The sequence below is a fragment of the Triticum dicoccoides genome, chromosome 4B, assembly GCF_002162155.2.
Source record: "Triticum dicoccoides isolate Atlit2015 ecotype Zavitan chromosome 4B, WEW_v2.0, whole genome shotgun sequence".
Taxonomy (NCBI): domain Eukaryota; kingdom Viridiplantae; phylum Streptophyta; class Magnoliopsida; order Poales; family Poaceae; genus Triticum; species Triticum dicoccoides.
In genome coordinates this window covers 599,609,994-599,626,729 of record NC_041387.1, presented here as the reverse complement: position 1 = coordinate 599,626,729, position 16,736 = coordinate 599,609,994, and the positions used below count along the sequence as shown (strand labels likewise).

The following is a 16,736-nucleotide window of genomic DNA, read 5'->3' as shown; positions in this document are numbered from 1 at the left end:
TGCCGATTTTTAGTACCAAACTATAACGCATTCGTAGTTCAATTTTTAATTACTTCCAGTAAATGTCTAAAATTTCATATAATCATTGGAATATAGCAAAGAAGCTCAAAGACTCAAAATCTTTTGGCGGTATGCCTCTAATACGGTCTACTTTATGTGAAAATAGCAAAAATCAAAATTTCAATCCTATTTGTGATGCTTGGCTCAAAAAAAAAAATCATCGTGTTCCTAGTTTATCGTTTTTCCTTGCAAGGAGTACACAGAAAATGACTACATGCAAAGGATTGCAATTTTTGGTTTTTTCCTCTCCAGTTTCTTTGATTTTTTAAATGAGGTCAAAATTACATGCATGGCTATTCATAGCAAGGGGTTAACTCTTTGAACTTTTTTTGTGGATATCGTATACAATTCTACTTGGGTACCTTAAAACCATTTTTGTCAATTTTTAGGACCAAAAGTTAACACACCTATACTCAAGTAAATATCTGAAAATTAATATAATCAATATAATATACAATGAAGATCAAGAACTCAAAATCTTAGCCACGGGTTCACAAACTGATCCACCAAACCCGTCGGAGGACATCGGGCACGAGAGGCGCAAGAAGATCTGCCACCCGGCTGCCCGCTGGACCTCCGACACGTCTTTAGCGTCGAAGCCACAACTGTCAATCACTGAACGTCCAGGGCTTCCACCCTGCTAGCGCCACCAGACAAATCCACGCAAGGGCGTCTAGTGACATTTTAACAAAATGCTAATACAATGTAACACAATGTTCACACATTTTGAAAAATGTTCACTCGTTTCAAAAAAATGTTCACTCGTTTCAAAAATATGTTCATGACATTTTAAGAAAATGTTAATACTATAATGTAAAAAAATGTTCGCAGAATTTCAAACAAGCATTATGCACCATTCAAAGAAATGTTCAACGTGTATTTGAAAAATATTTAACATATTCAAAAAAATGTATTTGAAAATATATATAATGTTTTTAAAAATGTTCAACATGTATCAAAGATTTGTTCCAGGTGTATATGAAAAATGTAAAATGTATATTGAAAAAATTAGAAATGTATAAAATATTTAAAAGTAAAACAAGTCCGTAAAACCAATAAAAACACAGAAAACGCAATATAAAAAATTCGATAAAAACCCACGCTGAAGCTTCTAAAACCGGTATACCAAGTCCAGCCGGCGGGTTACCGGTGAGGCCGAACGAAACCGTCTCGCCAGCCCGGCCCACAAAGCCAGGCCATTTCCCGCGATAACAGGCAACGAAGCGCGGGAAAGGCAATTGACACCGAGCATTAACCGCCCGTGTGCCCCCTTCCGGTCCTCCATCCTTGCGGCGGCGGCGGCGGCGGCGGCGGCGGGGGAAGAGGAAGCGAGTTCCTATGGCCCCGAGAGGCGGTCACGCGGCGGCGAGCTCCGGCTCCGAGGACGAGGAGGAGGAGGCGGAGGCGGGCTTCTCCAGGAGCTATTTCCTCGCCAAGGAGAAGGAGCCCTCCTCGGCCAAGAAGCGGGCCCACGCCGCCGCCGCCGGCAAGCTCTCCGACCTCAACCTCGTCGACGAGCAGGTATACCAACTCTCCTCGGAACCCTCCGACCACCCCTTCGCTTCTCGCGCCCCTATTCATTTTGCTGCGATTTGCTGATTTGGGATCTGCGCAGGTGTTGCGAGCATCCCTCGCCGAGATCCCCCCGAAGCACGAGAAGGAGGTGGAGGCCCTCACGAGAAGCTACAAGGACCAGTACCGCAACTGGCTTTTCGAGCTGAGGTCTGCTCTTGCTCCGATGCCAATAAGCGCGACGGCACCATTAATCATTTCATTTCTGCTTGGACTACTGACAATGTCGATCGAAATGAATGGTCGCGCTGTGCTGTTGTAGGTGCGGTTTTGGCCTGTTGATGTATGGCTTCGGGTCTAAGAAGCTGTTGCTGGAGGATTTTGCCTCCACGACCTTGACTGATTTCACTGTCATCGTGGTCAATGGTTACCTTCCGTCCATCAACTTGAAGCAGGTATAGCATTCTGCCTAATATTGGCCTCTTGACTGTATAATTGCTTGTTTCTGTACTCTCTTTTAAATGCTTAGAGAACTGTTGCACATGTGTTACTGTAGCTATCTTGAACTTTCTGTCTTTATGGACAAACAAATAAACACTGGAGAGATCAGTTCAGTGTACAAGATTAATTTAAAGCTTGGTTTCTATCAACCAACGCTCCGAGCGATCAATTGGCTTTAACCTCTGTTAGCTAACAGGTTTGGGAATTAAAAGTAGATGAAACAACCACATGAAACAGGGGGTGAACTTTTGCATATTAAAATCTACCACTTTAATTGCTATGAAAAAATTGGTCTTATAGTTGTATTGTATGGAACACCTTTTTTTTTTTTGATAAAAGAGAGTTTCCTCTCCGATTTCCATTAATAGAAATCACGTCTTACAAACTAGAAACAGAAAGAAAAAGAGAAGAAACGAGGCCATCTCCCCCTGGTTCTTTGTCAACTCTGCTTCCGAAGGGAGTGAAAGGAGCCATCCCTCGCTCCATCCATAATCCTCCGAAACAGGTAGACTTTTACCGAGGGGGAGATCTAAGGTATGGAACACCTAGAGGAAGTTTCCGTGTGATCTTGGTTTGCACACCCAGATTGTCAAATTTGATGCCTTAAGTAAAGGAAATGCAGATGCATTTGATTGCTAGATTTGTAACATCAACGCAATTTGAAGTATCAGTCCTGCCTCTCTTAATCTCTTCTTTTTCAGGTATTGGCAACAATAGCTGAAATGTTTTGGGAACAGAAAAAACTTAAGCGAAAACGTCACTCAGGAACAAGGTCCCAACCATCACAAAATTTTGCAACCCAAACAATGGATGATATTATCTCGTTTTTAAACAACCAGACATCAGAAGATGGGGTTGATGGCGTGTGCCTTCTTATTCACAATATTGATGGACCTGCACTGCGTGATGCTGAATCACAGCAGTGTCTAGCACAAGTTTCTTGCTGTCCACAAATCCACATTGTTGCATCAGTTGATCATGTCAATGCACCTTTATGTAAGTTCCCGGCACCCTTAGCTTCCTGCTTTTCTAATGCGTTCATTGAAGGTATCCTAAACTGGCAATCACTGACTTACTGTAGTATGGGACAAGAAGATGGTGCACACACAGTTCAAGTGGAGTTGGTACCATGTCCCAACATTTGCACCTTACAAAGTTGAATGCGTGTTCTACCCATTGATACTTGCTAGCGGCGGTCATGCACAGACCACAAAAACTGCCCTTGTTGTTCTTCAGAGTCTGACACCAAATGCACAAAGTGTCTTTAGAGTTCTTGCTGAATATCAGTTAGCAAATGAAAAAGAGGAAGGTAAGTAATGTGCTGTTTTTTCTTGAGAAGCACAGGGGAGCCTGTTTTATTGAACTTATTTTCCCTGTAAGACTTTCCATATTTTGTACACTAAATCACATTTGCAATGATTGTCAGGTATGCCTGTCAGCAGCTTGTATACCAAATGCCGTGAGCATTTCCTGGTGAGCAGTCAAGTGACATTGAACTCCCACCTGACAGAGTTTAAAGATCATGATCTTATAAAGATCAAAAAGCACTCTGATGGCCAAGATTGCCTCCACATCCCCCTTGTTCCTGATGCGCTGGGGAAATTGCTGCAAGAATTGGCCTGATATCCTGACTGTTTACCTTTTTGGTTGATTATTTGATTCAGCAAAACTCTTCCAAAGGAGAGGATTTATCTGCTACATGTAGTGTTACCATGAAAATAACTCAGTTGAGTATTCCATTCTGTTGTACATCGATTATCCAGCACTTATTTATGAGATGGCCGAACGTTGCATGTTACTCGTGTTATTATCTTTCTTTGTCTCAGCATTTTTGTTGTGAGTTTCAATATGGCATTGCGAAATTTCAATAGGGAACTGTATTCCGAAGACCATGTTTGTTATCTTGATCAAAGCATGGATTGTTCCAAAGTATTCGTCTGACACAATTTTTTTCATATTTTTGGGCGCATTTGTTCTCAACTTTTGAAGTTGTCTTTCTTTCAATACTCCAAAAGCAACTACTCATGCAATTGCATCATGCATAGAATCAAACAGTATCAGAAAAATAATACTGTTTCTTCCTTTATCTGAATATGGACTCAGTATTACATTATTTCATCTCAACTTGATACAACAAGACAGTGTGGCATAGTGCAGTATATACATGTCAATGATTTGGTACATAAAACATGACAGTCTACATGAAATGAGAAATGTAATGGAAGTAATAACAGAGTAGAACACTAAAATTTGATCAGTTTCTCGTTCTTGAGCCATAAAAGCATCTCAGCCAGACCTTCTGTCAAGTTTCTTGGATTGTAGCCTAGTTCCCTTTTTGCTTTGTCACACGAATACGCCCATTGATGTCTAATAACACGCACTGTCTGCAATCCACAGTATGGAGACACTATTAAACACAAAAGGATGGACTGTATGCAAACAACAAGTTAAATGCTTAGAATATAATTTTTAAATAAGTACTGGGACATACAGGGTAACTGATAAGAGGGAGCTTTCCAGTGATGCGGGAAATGAAAACTGAAATCCAGCCATATATTTCAATCAGCCAGAGCGGTACGTGGAAGTACGGGGCCTTTGTGTTTGTGATATTAGCAGCCATATTGAAAATATGCATGAATGACAAATTTTCGCCGGTGAGCAGATATCTTTCTCCCACTCTGCCCTTCTCCATAGCTGCTATGTGCCCACTAACAACATCGTCGACGTGGCAAAATGATTCTCTATCATACCCATCTCCAATGTAGCCAGGTAGACGGCCATTAAACCTTTCAATTAGCTGCAAAAAGTCACAGAGGTTCAGTTTCTGGTTTTGTCAAGGCGCTGTGTTTTATGCATCACGCACAAATGTGTTATAAATAACTATACATGACTTATTCATGGGCAAGAAGGTTCTCATACAATGCGGGAAACAAGGTTTCCAGTTGTAAGTTTTCCAGGACCATAGATGACTCCTGGATAGACAATGGTTATTGGCACCCCCTCTGCTGCTGCCTGCAATGCGATTCTATCTGCAAGAACCTTTGATTTCTCATACTCCGTGCAAAATGTTTTCCCTTTGTGCATCTGCAATTTAGAACAACTTAGTTGTATCACAGTTTGCGCAGTTTGTGCAAAAAGCTCTGCCTAAATATAGACAACCCAAATCGTTCAATACCCCAATTTTAATAGCAGAGTAGCAGTCTGCTAGTCAGCTGGGTGTTACTGTACAAGCAGAATTGTCATTGGAAATAGCACCAGTGACCAGAACAGTTAGGTTTCCAGATTTGACCATGGTAGAATATCTATCTACCCTTGCAATTTGACGGAATCAAGTATATAGACCAAGTAAATATCTGTATGCTCTTGTGCAAACCAACGTGCTAGGCTGCTAGCCTAGAACAGAACTAACAACCAAGCTGTTGCTCAAAAATCATCCATAAGGACATACTCCCTCCGGGTCAGTATATTAGTCGGGCACAGGTTTTTAGGTTTTTGATTTGATTAATAAAATATGTATAATATGCCACAAAAAATTATACGGTTAGAAACTACATTTGAAGACCTAAAAATCCGTGCCCGATAAACCAAACCAGAGGGAGTACCATCATTTATTTCACAGAAATTAGCAAGATGAAAAACGACAAAGCTAATACAGTTCTATAATACTACAATTTCACCTGTGTCTCATCTGCGACATAACCATCTGTTGGGCCAAGTGCGAAGAACGACGACGTGTATATGATCTTCTTTACTGTCGGCATTCTCTTGGCCGCCTTTAACACATTCTCAAGCCCTCTCACATTGACCTGATAATGGCAGCACGAAACACACATGTTTAGTAATACAATTTCACTTGCCGTGTTGCTAATCCCGTCCAGCTTGGTGCATTCATAGTTATAAATAGTTGGTCATAGTTCTTATTTAAGCGGCAGCATAAATATTATTAGTTGACAAAAGATTTATGACGGTCATGCTACAACCGAATCAAACAACCAAGCACGAAATGCATCACGATTCACGGTCGACCTGGGAGCAGTGGCCACTACCAATCCACGAACCTGATCACCCAATTTTGAACAGCAACTTGTGCCCATGGAAGGAAAAACTGAAAGCAGAACAGCTTGATTCAGCAAGTACTCTACTATAGAGTGTGCACGTACGGCGGTGAAGACGGAGGGGTCGGGGAGCCATGGCTCGACGGAGGCGGCGGCGTGGAAGACGGCGTCCCGCCCGTCGAAGGCCGCGGCGAGGGAGTCCGCGTCGCCGACGTCGCCGTAGGCGAGCTCGACGGCGTCCGGCAGGGCGGACGCGTCGCCGGTGCGCCGCACGAAGGCCCGCACGTCGTGCCCCGCCCCCGCCAGCGCCGCGCACAGGCGCCCGCCCAGGTACCCCGTCGCGCCCGTCACCACCACCCTCATGTCGGCCGGTCGGTCGCCGCCGACACGCCGCTGCTGCCTCGGAAGCCGATCCAACCACTGCCCGGTCAACTCGTGCGAACCACCCACCACGACCCGCCCACGAGTCCACGACGACTCTCTCACTGAGCGAGCTCGTGGGCCGGTCCAGAGAAATGTCTTCGTCCGTCGCCAGCCCGGCCCGGCCCGGCCCGCACGTTCTTCTGGAAGCCTCCAACGGTCGATTTCCACCGCGCTACGCCCCCGAGGAGGCGCATTGAAAAACCCCAACCCCCTCCCTCCACTCCCCGAAATCCCCGGCTTAAACCCACGCCTTCCCTTCCTCCCCCCGCCTCCGACTGCGTCCAAGAAACCCAATCCCATTCCCACCTGCTGCGGCTGCTCCGGGATCGAGGCGCGCGGCGGCGATGGCGATCGAGAAGAAGGGGATGTCGGCGTACGAGGCGGAGCGGGAGAGGACGGTGGAGGAGAACAAGCGCAAGATGGAGGCGCTCAACCTGCGCCACCTCTCCGCCGCCGTCGCCACCTACGCCCCCAAGACCCCCTCCCCCATGGTGCCTCCTCGCCGCCTTCTCTCCCTGCTTCTGCCGCCGCCCCGTTCGCCCAATCGGTCGCTCGCTGCCATTAATCGTGCATTTTCCGTTCTTGTTTGCGTCTGAGCAGAAGCACAAGAGGCGCAGGATCATCGAGGCGGCGACCCCCGTCCCGTCGCCGCCCAGGAGGTCCCGCCGGCTCGCCCACCTCCCCGAGGTCAAGTACGCCGACGCCTGCGCGGAGGTATCCATCCATCCACCCATCCACCCATCTTTTCTTGCTCCCTTGCCTGATCTGTACCAAGCTTTTGGGGGAAATGCTTATAATGAATAAATGGACATGTTTCTTGTGATTTTTGCGTACATACGTGTCCTGTTCCGTCTCTTGCGTGGCTAATTTGCCTTTTGCTGTGAGATGGCAACTGATTTTTTCGATCTTTTGATGCGAGACAGCAACTGATTTTGCCTCCTGCTCGCCGTTTTTTTACTGTGCTGCTCATACCGTAACTGCAAGTAGTAAATCCTGTTGAACTGAAAGATGATGCTTACTTCACATTTTTATCTGTTGATCTGTCCCAGATTATGTCAATTTATTACCAACTAGTAAGAGTTAAAAGCAACTATTTTGATTTTTCCTCACTGTTTTTACTGTCTAGTGCTGCTCATACTATATCTACAACCTGTTGCTGAACTGAAGATGCTATTTGCTTCACGTTTTCTCTGTTGAACTGTCCCAGATTATGTAAATTTAGAATGAACTAGTAAGAGTTAAATCAAGTGTATGGGCAGCATGAACATAGGTGCTCTAGACCTGCTCTGCTTCTGTTCGGAGGCATCTTGTAATCTTTTCTGTAAAATCTCCTTTCCTAAAAGAAAAGGCTTCAGGCGTTGAGCCATTGTATTGTGATCTTTAAATACGTATTCTATTTTGTCCCTTGCATAGCTAATTTGCCTTTTGCTGTGAGATGGCAACTGATTTATCCATCTTTTGCTGTGAGATAGCAATTAATTTGCTTTTTACTCGCTGTTTTACTGCCGAGTGCTGCTCATACTGTAATTGCAAGTGCAGCCTGTTTCAGAACTGGAGACGATTTTACTTCACATTTTCATCTGTTGAACTGTCCCAGATATAAGAGCGTTTTTGACACTGCACTAGTGTAATAAACACTCTTATATTATGAGACGGAGGGAGTGGTAAGAATAAAAACAAGTGTATGGTATTCTAAATTTTCCTGCCAACTGCTTCTGTGCAGAGGCAGCTTGTAGTCTTTTCTGTAAAATCTCGTATCCTAAGAGAAAGAGCTTCAGGCATTGAGCCATTGTAGTATTGTCCCTACTGTAATCAGCTGAATTCCATATTTGCTTCTCTGACAATTAAGGTTTGTTTTCAATTGACAGGTGGGAGAAGATAGTGAGAGAGTGGGAAGGTTTGTGAATATGTGCTATTATTATCATAGGAGCTCAACCTCTTCCATCGTGTGAAATAACTAAATGGTATCTATCCATTTCTTCTGCAGGTGGTCTCCTAGAAGACGAAGTGGCAGCATCTACTTAGCAGGAGGTGGAGGTGGACCAATTTCCATGAAAGCTAGGATGGAGGCAGCAAGCAAAGCTGAGGAGTTAGAATCACAACTTGACCCTGAATTTCCATCCTTCATGAAGCGGATGCTACATTCACATGTGGTGCGAGGGTTCTGGTTGGTGAGTATTGCAATACTATTACTTGCCTTCCTAGTAAGTTCATAGCTCATCGATCTTGTAAGCTCCTGCGTCCTAACTTTGTTTGTATGACATGATCAAAAGGGTCTCCCAAGCCATTTCTGTGACACGTACCTGCCAAAGAATGACTGCACTATCACTTTGGTGGATGAGAAAGATGAAGAGTTCGAGTCCAAATACCTTGCCTACAAGAAGGGGCTAAGTGGTGGCTGGGCTGGTTTTGCTCTGGATCATGTGATTCGGGATGGAGACTCGACGGTCTTTCAGCTGATCAAGCCTACAACCTTCAAGGTTTGAAAACCTACTGGACACTAATATCTGAATGATATGCAGCTGCGAACTCAAGATGGTTTATTCTCGAATAATGTGAATGACTGAACTTCTTTTCAGGTGCATATCATCCGAGCTGCTGTTGGTGATGATGACAACGAGGAAATGGAGTGAGCACACCGTGCAGCTTCACTGCTAAGAACTAACCTATCAGTGGTAGATGGACTAGTTAGGAGTTGGGTATGGTTTAAGCTTTATCTATCTGGATCGCTGGTGCGGTTATGCATTTTGTTGGTATGTCCACCAGTGGCTTACAAGATGGCAAGTAGGATTTGGGGCGTGGTGTAGGCTTTTGTGTATCAGGATTACCCGCGCAGCTATGTACTAATATGTTCCCATGTCCACCAATACTGATAATGAGATCAGATGGCAAGTAATCAGCTAATCGTGTGTCTGTCTGCTACTCCCTCCGTCCGGAAATACTTGTCATCAAAATGGACAAAAAGGGATGTATCTACATATTGCTCTTCCTAAATGAAGTCTCTAATGTACTCCCTCCGTCCCAAAATACTTGTCGGAGGAATGGATGTATCTAGACGCAATTTAGTTTTAGATACATCCATTTTCATCCATTTCTCCGACAAGTATTTCCGGACGGAGGGAGTAACATAATACACATTTTGCCTTAGATAGACCAGGAAATGATTCTTTGGCCTAAAAATTGTACTCCCTCCATTCGGAATTACTTGTCTCCGAAATGGATGTATCTAGAACTAAAATACATCTAGATACATCCATTTCCGAGACAAGTAATTCCGAACGGAGGGAGTATGTACCTAAAGTCCTAAACTAGGAGAAGGACACAGTGGCTCAAAAGGATGCCAAATATCACATCAATCTTCAGCTCACATAAATACACATGGTACATCAGTATATCATCATCCTACACTTTCTCAAGCCTTTCACTCTTCTCCCTTCTTCAAATTGTATCTCTTGTATACATAAGTGTACCATTAGATTAACAAATTAGCATCACGATATTTCCTCCTTGCCAGCCTCATTGAAGTTTGTTCCCCTCAGTCCTATCAGAAGTTATTTATGCAAACCTCATGAGGCAAAAGTACACAACGTAAGCGGAGCGATTCGTTACTCGTCAATCGGCATACCTCATGACAAGTCCAGGCTTGGTTTTCAGGATTGGTGGTATCAGTTCGGAGAGATTGTTGTCGTTCAGGAACCTGCCATTGGGCAGAGCAAATGTATCAGGGGAAGAAAGCCGGTGAAAGAACCTTGAGAAGGGCCCGAGCTTGGGTGAACAGTAACCCCCAAAAACAATTTAAAAATAATTCAAAAAATTCTGATTTTTTGGGTGGAAACATTGACAAAAGTTCTCAGTGCTTGCAAAATTTCATCACAAAATAACATTCATGGAAGTCGCAGAAAAAAAAATTGATGCTCCAAAAATGTTATTTCCAAAAACATTTTGGAGTACTGATTTTGTTTTTTTTGCCTCGACTTGTACGGATGTCATTTTTGGATGAAATTTTGCAAGCATTGAGAATTTTTGTCATTGTTTCCACCCAAAAAATTCAGAATTTTTTGAAATGTTTTTCATTTTTTTTTTGATTTTACTGTTCATCCCGAGCTCAAATGAGCTCGGGAGCAGAACATGATTTTCGCCTCGAGAAGGAGAAACTGAGCGCTTACAGTTCCTTCAGATTGGTGAGATTTGCCAGCGACGGGTTGATCGCTCCACTGAACTGGTTGCCATCAAGATGCCTTTTTTTGAATTTTGTAGTGTTAGCATGAAGTAAAATAATCCTAGGATGAATAATTCAATATATGCATTGAGCTTACAATGCAGTTAAGGTCTGCATACTGCTGAAGTCAGGTATGGGTCCTGAGAGTTTGTTGCCACCGAGAGAACTGCAGGGAGTGAAAAATCGGAGGCAAGATTAGAAGGAGTGCTTTTTTTATTTTGTCTATTTGACACACAAGATTTGATTATTGTACAGCTTACATGGTATTCATCCCTGTCAAATTTCCAATGCTGTCTGGAAGACATCCTGAAAGACCACGGTTTTTTAGATCCCTGTAGTACAGAACAGAGGTCATATTATTGCAGAAATGGTCAGCACAGTTTACTGAATCTAAGTTTCATAATACTGTATCACAAATTCCAGTTGGCAAATTTAATCGAAAATATTTCAGTTTGAGCACTGTTAGCAACTGGATAAAGAGCACAAGAGTTCATATAATGTGGATGCTTACAGTGACAAGACGCGCACGGGTGAGTTGTCGGAGCAACCGACCCCGGTCCACGAGTTCTGCGGCGGCAGGCAGGGGTCGCCGGCCCAGTCCGGCGGCGGGTTCTTCAAGCTCCTAGCGAGATCTTCCATTGCATCCACTGCACAATGTAGAAGAAGCCTGAACCTTTTTATCACCCAATCACTAATTCCACAAACGTAGGGTGAAATGCACTGATTACTAGTCCAGACTACAGATGATGACAATTTACAGCCTGAAGGTACCTACATACCATCTCTGGTGGCGGTTCTGCCGCCGACGGGCACGATCTGGTAGATCTCGGCGGCGTTGATGAGCGGGCCGACGGGGCAGGTCCCGTTGGGCGTGAGCAGGATCTCCGTCTTCCCGGCCAGCTGAATCGTGTTGGAGTAGACCATGACGCCGGCGGCCGTGGCGTTGAGCCCCAGGAAGAAGTCCTTGCCGTTCATGGAGACGTCGAAGACGCGCCAGCTGTAGGGGCTGGCCGTGCGCGGGTCCTGGAAGTAGAGCGCCACGTAGTAGCTGGCGAAGGGCAGCTCCAGGGGCGGCCACTGCACGGTCAGCTTCTTCCCCCGGCTGGTGGTGATCGCGCCCTTGAGCGCCTTGGCCGGCGGCAGGTTCCAGAAGTCCGCCGGCGCGATCGGTGAGTGGCTCTCCGTCGTGGGGTTGCCGTCCGTGAACGGCGCCCAGTACCGGTTGTACTGGTCATCTGGATAGCTAGAATTGGTAATGCCAAGCAGCACGTCACGTTAGGGTCTCCATGGATGGATGCCATGCATGCATGCGCTGGCCGGTGCCGATCGGTCGGCGCCGACGGACGTGCAGCGTGCGTGCGTACCTGATGATCTCGCCCTTGGCGCCCATGGCGCTGCGCGTGACGGTGCTGAGGACGTACTTGTCGAAGTCGGTGGTGTTGTACATGGAGTCCTCGAGGTCGACGAGCTCCAGGGCGGAGATGAAGGGGCTGGACTTGGTGTCGGGGCGGCGCGCCAGGCAGACGCTCATGGACTTGCCCTGCGCCTGCGCCACCATCTCGAAGTAGGTGGACATGCCGCGGCGGGCGCTGTCGGCGGTGTTCACGGCGCTCCATAGGGTGCCGTCGACGATCTGGTCGAACACGGGGGGCTCGGTGCCGCCGTCGAAGCCGCCGTAGAAGTAGGTGGTGCGGACGAGGTAGCGCGAGCCCTTGACGGCCGGGACGGTGTAGCAGTACTTGCGCGCGGTGGCGTCCGGGAAGTGGCGCAGCGTGGCGAGGACGGGCAGGATGGCGGGCTTGTCGACGGCGGAGGCGTTGCCGACGGCGATGAAGCCCGCGTCCGGGACCCACTTGATGCTCCCCACCTGCACCTCCTTGTCCGCCCCGCAGTTTATGTAGAACCCTGTCACACGGCGGACGCATCGATCAACCAATGCAATGCCGATAATTCATCCAAAGCTGTTGGATCGTTGGTACCTCTGGGTTGCGGGACGGCGGGGCCGGCGTCGGCGTCGGCGGCACGGGAGGAGGGAACGGTGGCGGCGATGAGGAAGAAGAGGGGGAGGAGGAAGGCAATGGGGGGTGGCATCGTAATGTCATAATAGGATTGGATGGATGGAGCACCCGCGAAGGGGAGGCTCCCAAGGAGAAGAGGCCAGGAAAGGGGGCTCCGGAAGGGAGGAGGGAAATGTTTATGGGTACGTCTGGACGCGCGCGCCGTCGCCGGAGGACAGACAGCCAGCCAGCCAGCCGCACCACGAACGGAGGTCGACCGCAGGGACGAGGACGTACGGCTAGTCATGGTTCATGCATGCAGGGTCACCGCTTAAATATAGTAACGGTACTGTATAAGGTTGAAGGGGTCAACGCAGCGTTCTGACATGTATGATTTGATCCTCCGACGTTTCAGTCATGTAGGGGTATCAGATCTGAAATTCGATAGCGTATCCGGGATATTGCCTCGGTCTTACTCGTTCAACGGTAATGGTTTCACCTCTGGCGAGCCACCTTGAAAGTCCGTAAAGCTACATATTAATGATGGACCGCGTCGAGCTCAGGTGTAGAGGTGATCCGTCATTTTCCCTTTGATGGCTGCTGTGGTGGTGCCAGAGGCAGGTGACAGGTATTAGTGTCAAGTTTAGAGGTTTCTTCAGTCTTATTTGTAATTTTACTTCTTGGCTAGTGTTCCTTTATGCAAAGCCTAGCGTCCTGCTAGTTTTTCAACTTTGTCAGATCGGTATGTACATGGTTTATACTATAATTTTTATATGATATAAATGAGGCATGTAGAGGCATGTATTACCAGAAAAAAAGGATGAGTTATGTGTGTGAACATGAGCGTCTGTGTATTGTGTTAAAAAGAAGAAGAAAAAAAAGCAACATTGCACGCTGGTGTTTATCAACCCCGTGCATGATCGGCTAGTCCGGGCGTGGTACGTGGCCCCCGACATGGCAACATGTAAATATAGCAGCGGCGTACGGTGGTTGGAGTCAGGGCAATGGGCCGCCAGCAGGCGGAGGCGCACGCCACCGCGACCCGCAGGAGGAAGGAGCATGGTCATTGGAATTAGGGCAACTCTAGTGGATTATCAAATCGCCAGCAAGTTCTCCGAAGACCCAAGTTGCCCAAGTCCCGATGTCCGGACCAAGCGGTCTGGACATTTGCTGCCTTCTGATAAATGCAGTGCTAGGCAACCTACTCCCTCACAAGTCTGGTCCTAATTCAATGACAGTCGTCAAAATTTTCTGGACCGGTCCGCCTGTCCAAAATTTCGCAAAACGGAAAAAATAGTGAAGGTTTAGAGGAGTCAGACGTCGGACTCCGACAACCATCGCATGGTCCTCCTTGTGTTGTTCGAGCACCGGTGCTTGCATTCTCGGGAGTGCACATACCATTCCTCTTATGGAAGAGATCGTGGGGGTCTAGCCATAATCTAGTTTCCATTATTATCCAAGGAAGGACCCATGGTAAAACTTGAGAGGGGCAAGAATGTACAACCATATTCATGAACCAAAAAGACGGCTACTACACATGTATAAAGTCAGCGAGTTCTCGAGGAGGGGTATACAATCAAGAATGTCTACAAGTTGCCCTGCATGTGTTGCAAATTTCAGCATTGTCAAAATGTAAATAAAGCAAAAAATTACTGGTGTTTTGAATTCTAAAATTGAAGTTTATATAGTTAATGTATAATATTTATATCGTCCAAACGCTTGCTTCACTCTGAGTGTGCATAGTCGCTTGCCGCCGTTTTATTATCTGCCTTTTTCTGGATGGAGGTTTTCTGGAATTGTAAATATACGTAGGAAGAAACTCCTGTTGGTGGGAATATTTGTATATAGGCTGTGAGAAACAGTACATACTCTTCCTTGTGCTTTTTCGTAGTACTTTTTCCCCGTTCGGTTGAGCTGTATTCAGAAAATTGGTTCCATTTATTATATCTGATATTGAAAGTAATAAAGCATGAATCTTACATTCTTAAAAAGTTGATCCCAATTCTTTCAACATGCAAAGTGTCTACCTTAACATCCTCATTAAGTCATTCATTTAATTCTTCTCTTCCACTAAGCCATGCAAAATCTGCCACATAAACAAACTTATAAATTACAATTATTTTTTGCATTAGTGTATCACTGGTGCAGAGACCTGCTATACAAACTGTTTTTAACCCCTTTCCGCGATGACATTTAGAACCGTCACCAAGTGAGTGTGGGCGATAGGGGGGGGGGTCCTTCCCACATGACCCAGAAACCGTCGGGAATAGGCCCTCCTAGCACACATACTGGGGCAAAATGAGCTCCTGTGCGATCTGGCGGGACATCGAAACCCAATTGTTTTAGTTCGTATGTACATCCCACACGGTGAATCCCAGAAAAACATTTCCGTTCGTATGTATATCACACACAGTTTTTTTTATGGAAACATTTATGCAAGGTGGCCTAACACAAACAGTTCTTTGCCGGAAGCCGTGTGTGATTGTTAGTTGATCGAACACGCCTACTTTCTAGAAATCGTGCGGGTTGTTTGAGTTCATCGCCCACGGTGCTGTCTGAGTAACCTTCTGCAATAGAAAACCCCAATAAACAGGGTAATTAGCCAATTATTGATAATCCATGTACTAATCAAATTGATATTTCTTATAAAAACACACCAAATATTTCATATCTGTATCACAACAACTAGGACTTCATAATCGAATAAATAAGATAGCTTCGACACTCAGTTCCGCCATTACACAACAGCACCAAGTTTCACATGCAACATAAAAAACCTTTGGAAAGTAGCACCATACACGGTAAATAGACAAATGAATCTCATTTGGGAAACTGCAGAAGCGGAAGGCAAATATTGAGCCTTCAGTGATGTTGAATGTCCTTGCAACTTTAGGCCAGTGGCTATGGATAATTGCCCGCCCAACCTTTGTCCTCTTCAGCAAGACTTCAATATTGTACCGTGGGTGTTGAATGAATACCTTCCTCGCCTCTTGACCATGCAGGTGGTTTGAGAGGTAATCATGTGTGAACTGCTCTGAAAAGTACTGAAAACAAAGATATGCATAAATCGCTGCTATAAATTTTGAAATGGCACAAGGGGTAAAAACAAGGTAAAAGAGTTAGTACCATCCTATAGTTGACTGATGTCTTCTTCATTGTGCAAACAAAGATCTTACTGTTATTCGTCGCAAGTTTCTTCATCCTAACAATCTTTTTGAGTTTCTTAACTTGACTGATATTCATGGACATCTCATTTCCCCATATGCAAAATGGGTCGAACAATGGGTCTAAGCCTCCGACAGCAACACCTACATATGCAAGACCAAAGTGTAAGAAACCTAAATATTAGAATGATTTCTGCAACTGCACAATAATGTGCTATTAGCCAAAGGACTATGCTTGAACAAACCTTGATGGTAAACCGCAGTGTCTCCCATTGTTTCCCTGCAACACACATAAGGAAGATCTTGATTAGGTTAACTGAGAATTGTCATACTATCAGTAGAATATGTATTAAGTACAACCAAATTCGATTTATTTCACATGCGCAACAATACAAAATTGTACCCACAACAAATGAAAATCAAATTGCAGAACTAAACCAAACAGTTAAATGGACAACAAACCAAATGAACCAAAATAGTTAACTGATCATGACATTGCAGAATAGAAACATGTACTAGAAGATAAGATGGTTAACAAAACAAAGAATGCTTGAGAACACTACTACGAAATGTAGCAATTGTTGGACCAAACTATTAACTGAACATTACATTTCAGAGGACCAAAGTATTAACTGAACATTACATTTTAGAGGACCAAAGTATTAACTGAACATTAAATTGCATATTAACATTACAGAGGACAAATCACTAGAAGGCATTGGCGGTGGCCTTGAGAAAACAGCATGAACTGTATTTTAAAGTAGACAACCGCGTGGCGGTGTCGAAGGTGGCCTCGAAGACGAGG

The 16,736-nt window shown here is 45.3% G+C and overlaps 4 protein-coding genes across 4 annotated transcripts; 2 read left to right on the top strand and 2 right to left on the bottom strand.

Moving 5' to 3' along the window:
• The first annotated feature begins 1,312 nt into the window (after positions 1-1,312).
• Positions 1,313-3,880, top strand: LOC119291688 (origin of replication complex subunit 2-like). The gene is made up of 6 exons (XM_037570497.1): positions 1,313-1,581; positions 1,676-1,782; positions 1,895-2,027; positions 2,775-3,069; positions 3,155-3,382; positions 3,500-3,880. Exons 1-6 carry the CDS (start codon positions 1,399-1,401, stop codon positions 3,694-3,696), a joined length of 1,143 nt encoding a protein of 380 aa, XP_037426394.1. The 5' UTR covers positions 1,313-1,398; the 3' UTR covers positions 3,697-3,880.
• Positions 3,881-4,128: 248 nt separating this feature from the next.
• On the bottom strand, positions 4,129-6,528 carry LOC119291687 (putative dihydroflavonol 4-reductase). The gene is made up of 5 exons (XM_037570496.1): positions 6,234-6,528; positions 5,751-5,879; positions 4,993-5,157; positions 4,565-4,870; positions 4,129-4,457 (listed from the first exon to the last, which is right to left on the bottom strand). Exons 1-5 carry the CDS (start codon positions 6,489-6,491, stop codon positions 4,317-4,319), a joined length of 999 nt encoding a protein of 332 aa, XP_037426393.1. The 5' UTR covers positions 6,492-6,528; the 3' UTR covers positions 4,129-4,316.
• A 244-nt stretch (positions 6,529-6,772) lies between these two features.
• Positions 6,773-9,455, top strand: LOC119291685 (B3 domain-containing protein Os03g0184500-like). Its single transcript, XM_037570494.1, has 6 exons — positions 6,773-7,042; positions 7,152-7,265; positions 8,420-8,448; positions 8,539-8,722; positions 8,825-9,031; positions 9,131-9,455. The coding sequence occupies exons 1-6, from the start codon at positions 6,896-6,898 to the stop codon at positions 9,182-9,184; spliced, it is 735 nt and encodes a 244-aa protein (XP_037426391.1). The 5' UTR covers positions 6,773-6,895; the 3' UTR covers positions 9,185-9,455.
• Positions 9,456-9,844: 389 nt separating this feature from the next.
• Positions 9,845-12,950, bottom strand: LOC119291686 (probable leucine-rich repeat receptor-like protein kinase At2g28990). The gene is made up of 9 exons (XM_037570495.1): positions 12,750-12,950; positions 12,135-12,675; positions 11,550-12,013; positions 11,282-11,417; positions 11,031-11,102; positions 10,868-10,936; positions 10,718-10,789; positions 10,177-10,248; positions 9,845-10,092 (listed from the first exon to the last, which is right to left on the bottom strand). Exons 1-9 carry the CDS (start codon positions 12,859-12,861, stop codon positions 10,068-10,070), a joined length of 1,563 nt encoding a protein of 520 aa, XP_037426392.1. The 5' UTR covers positions 12,862-12,950; the 3' UTR covers positions 9,845-10,067.
• Positions 12,951-16,736: the final 3,786 nt, after the last annotated feature.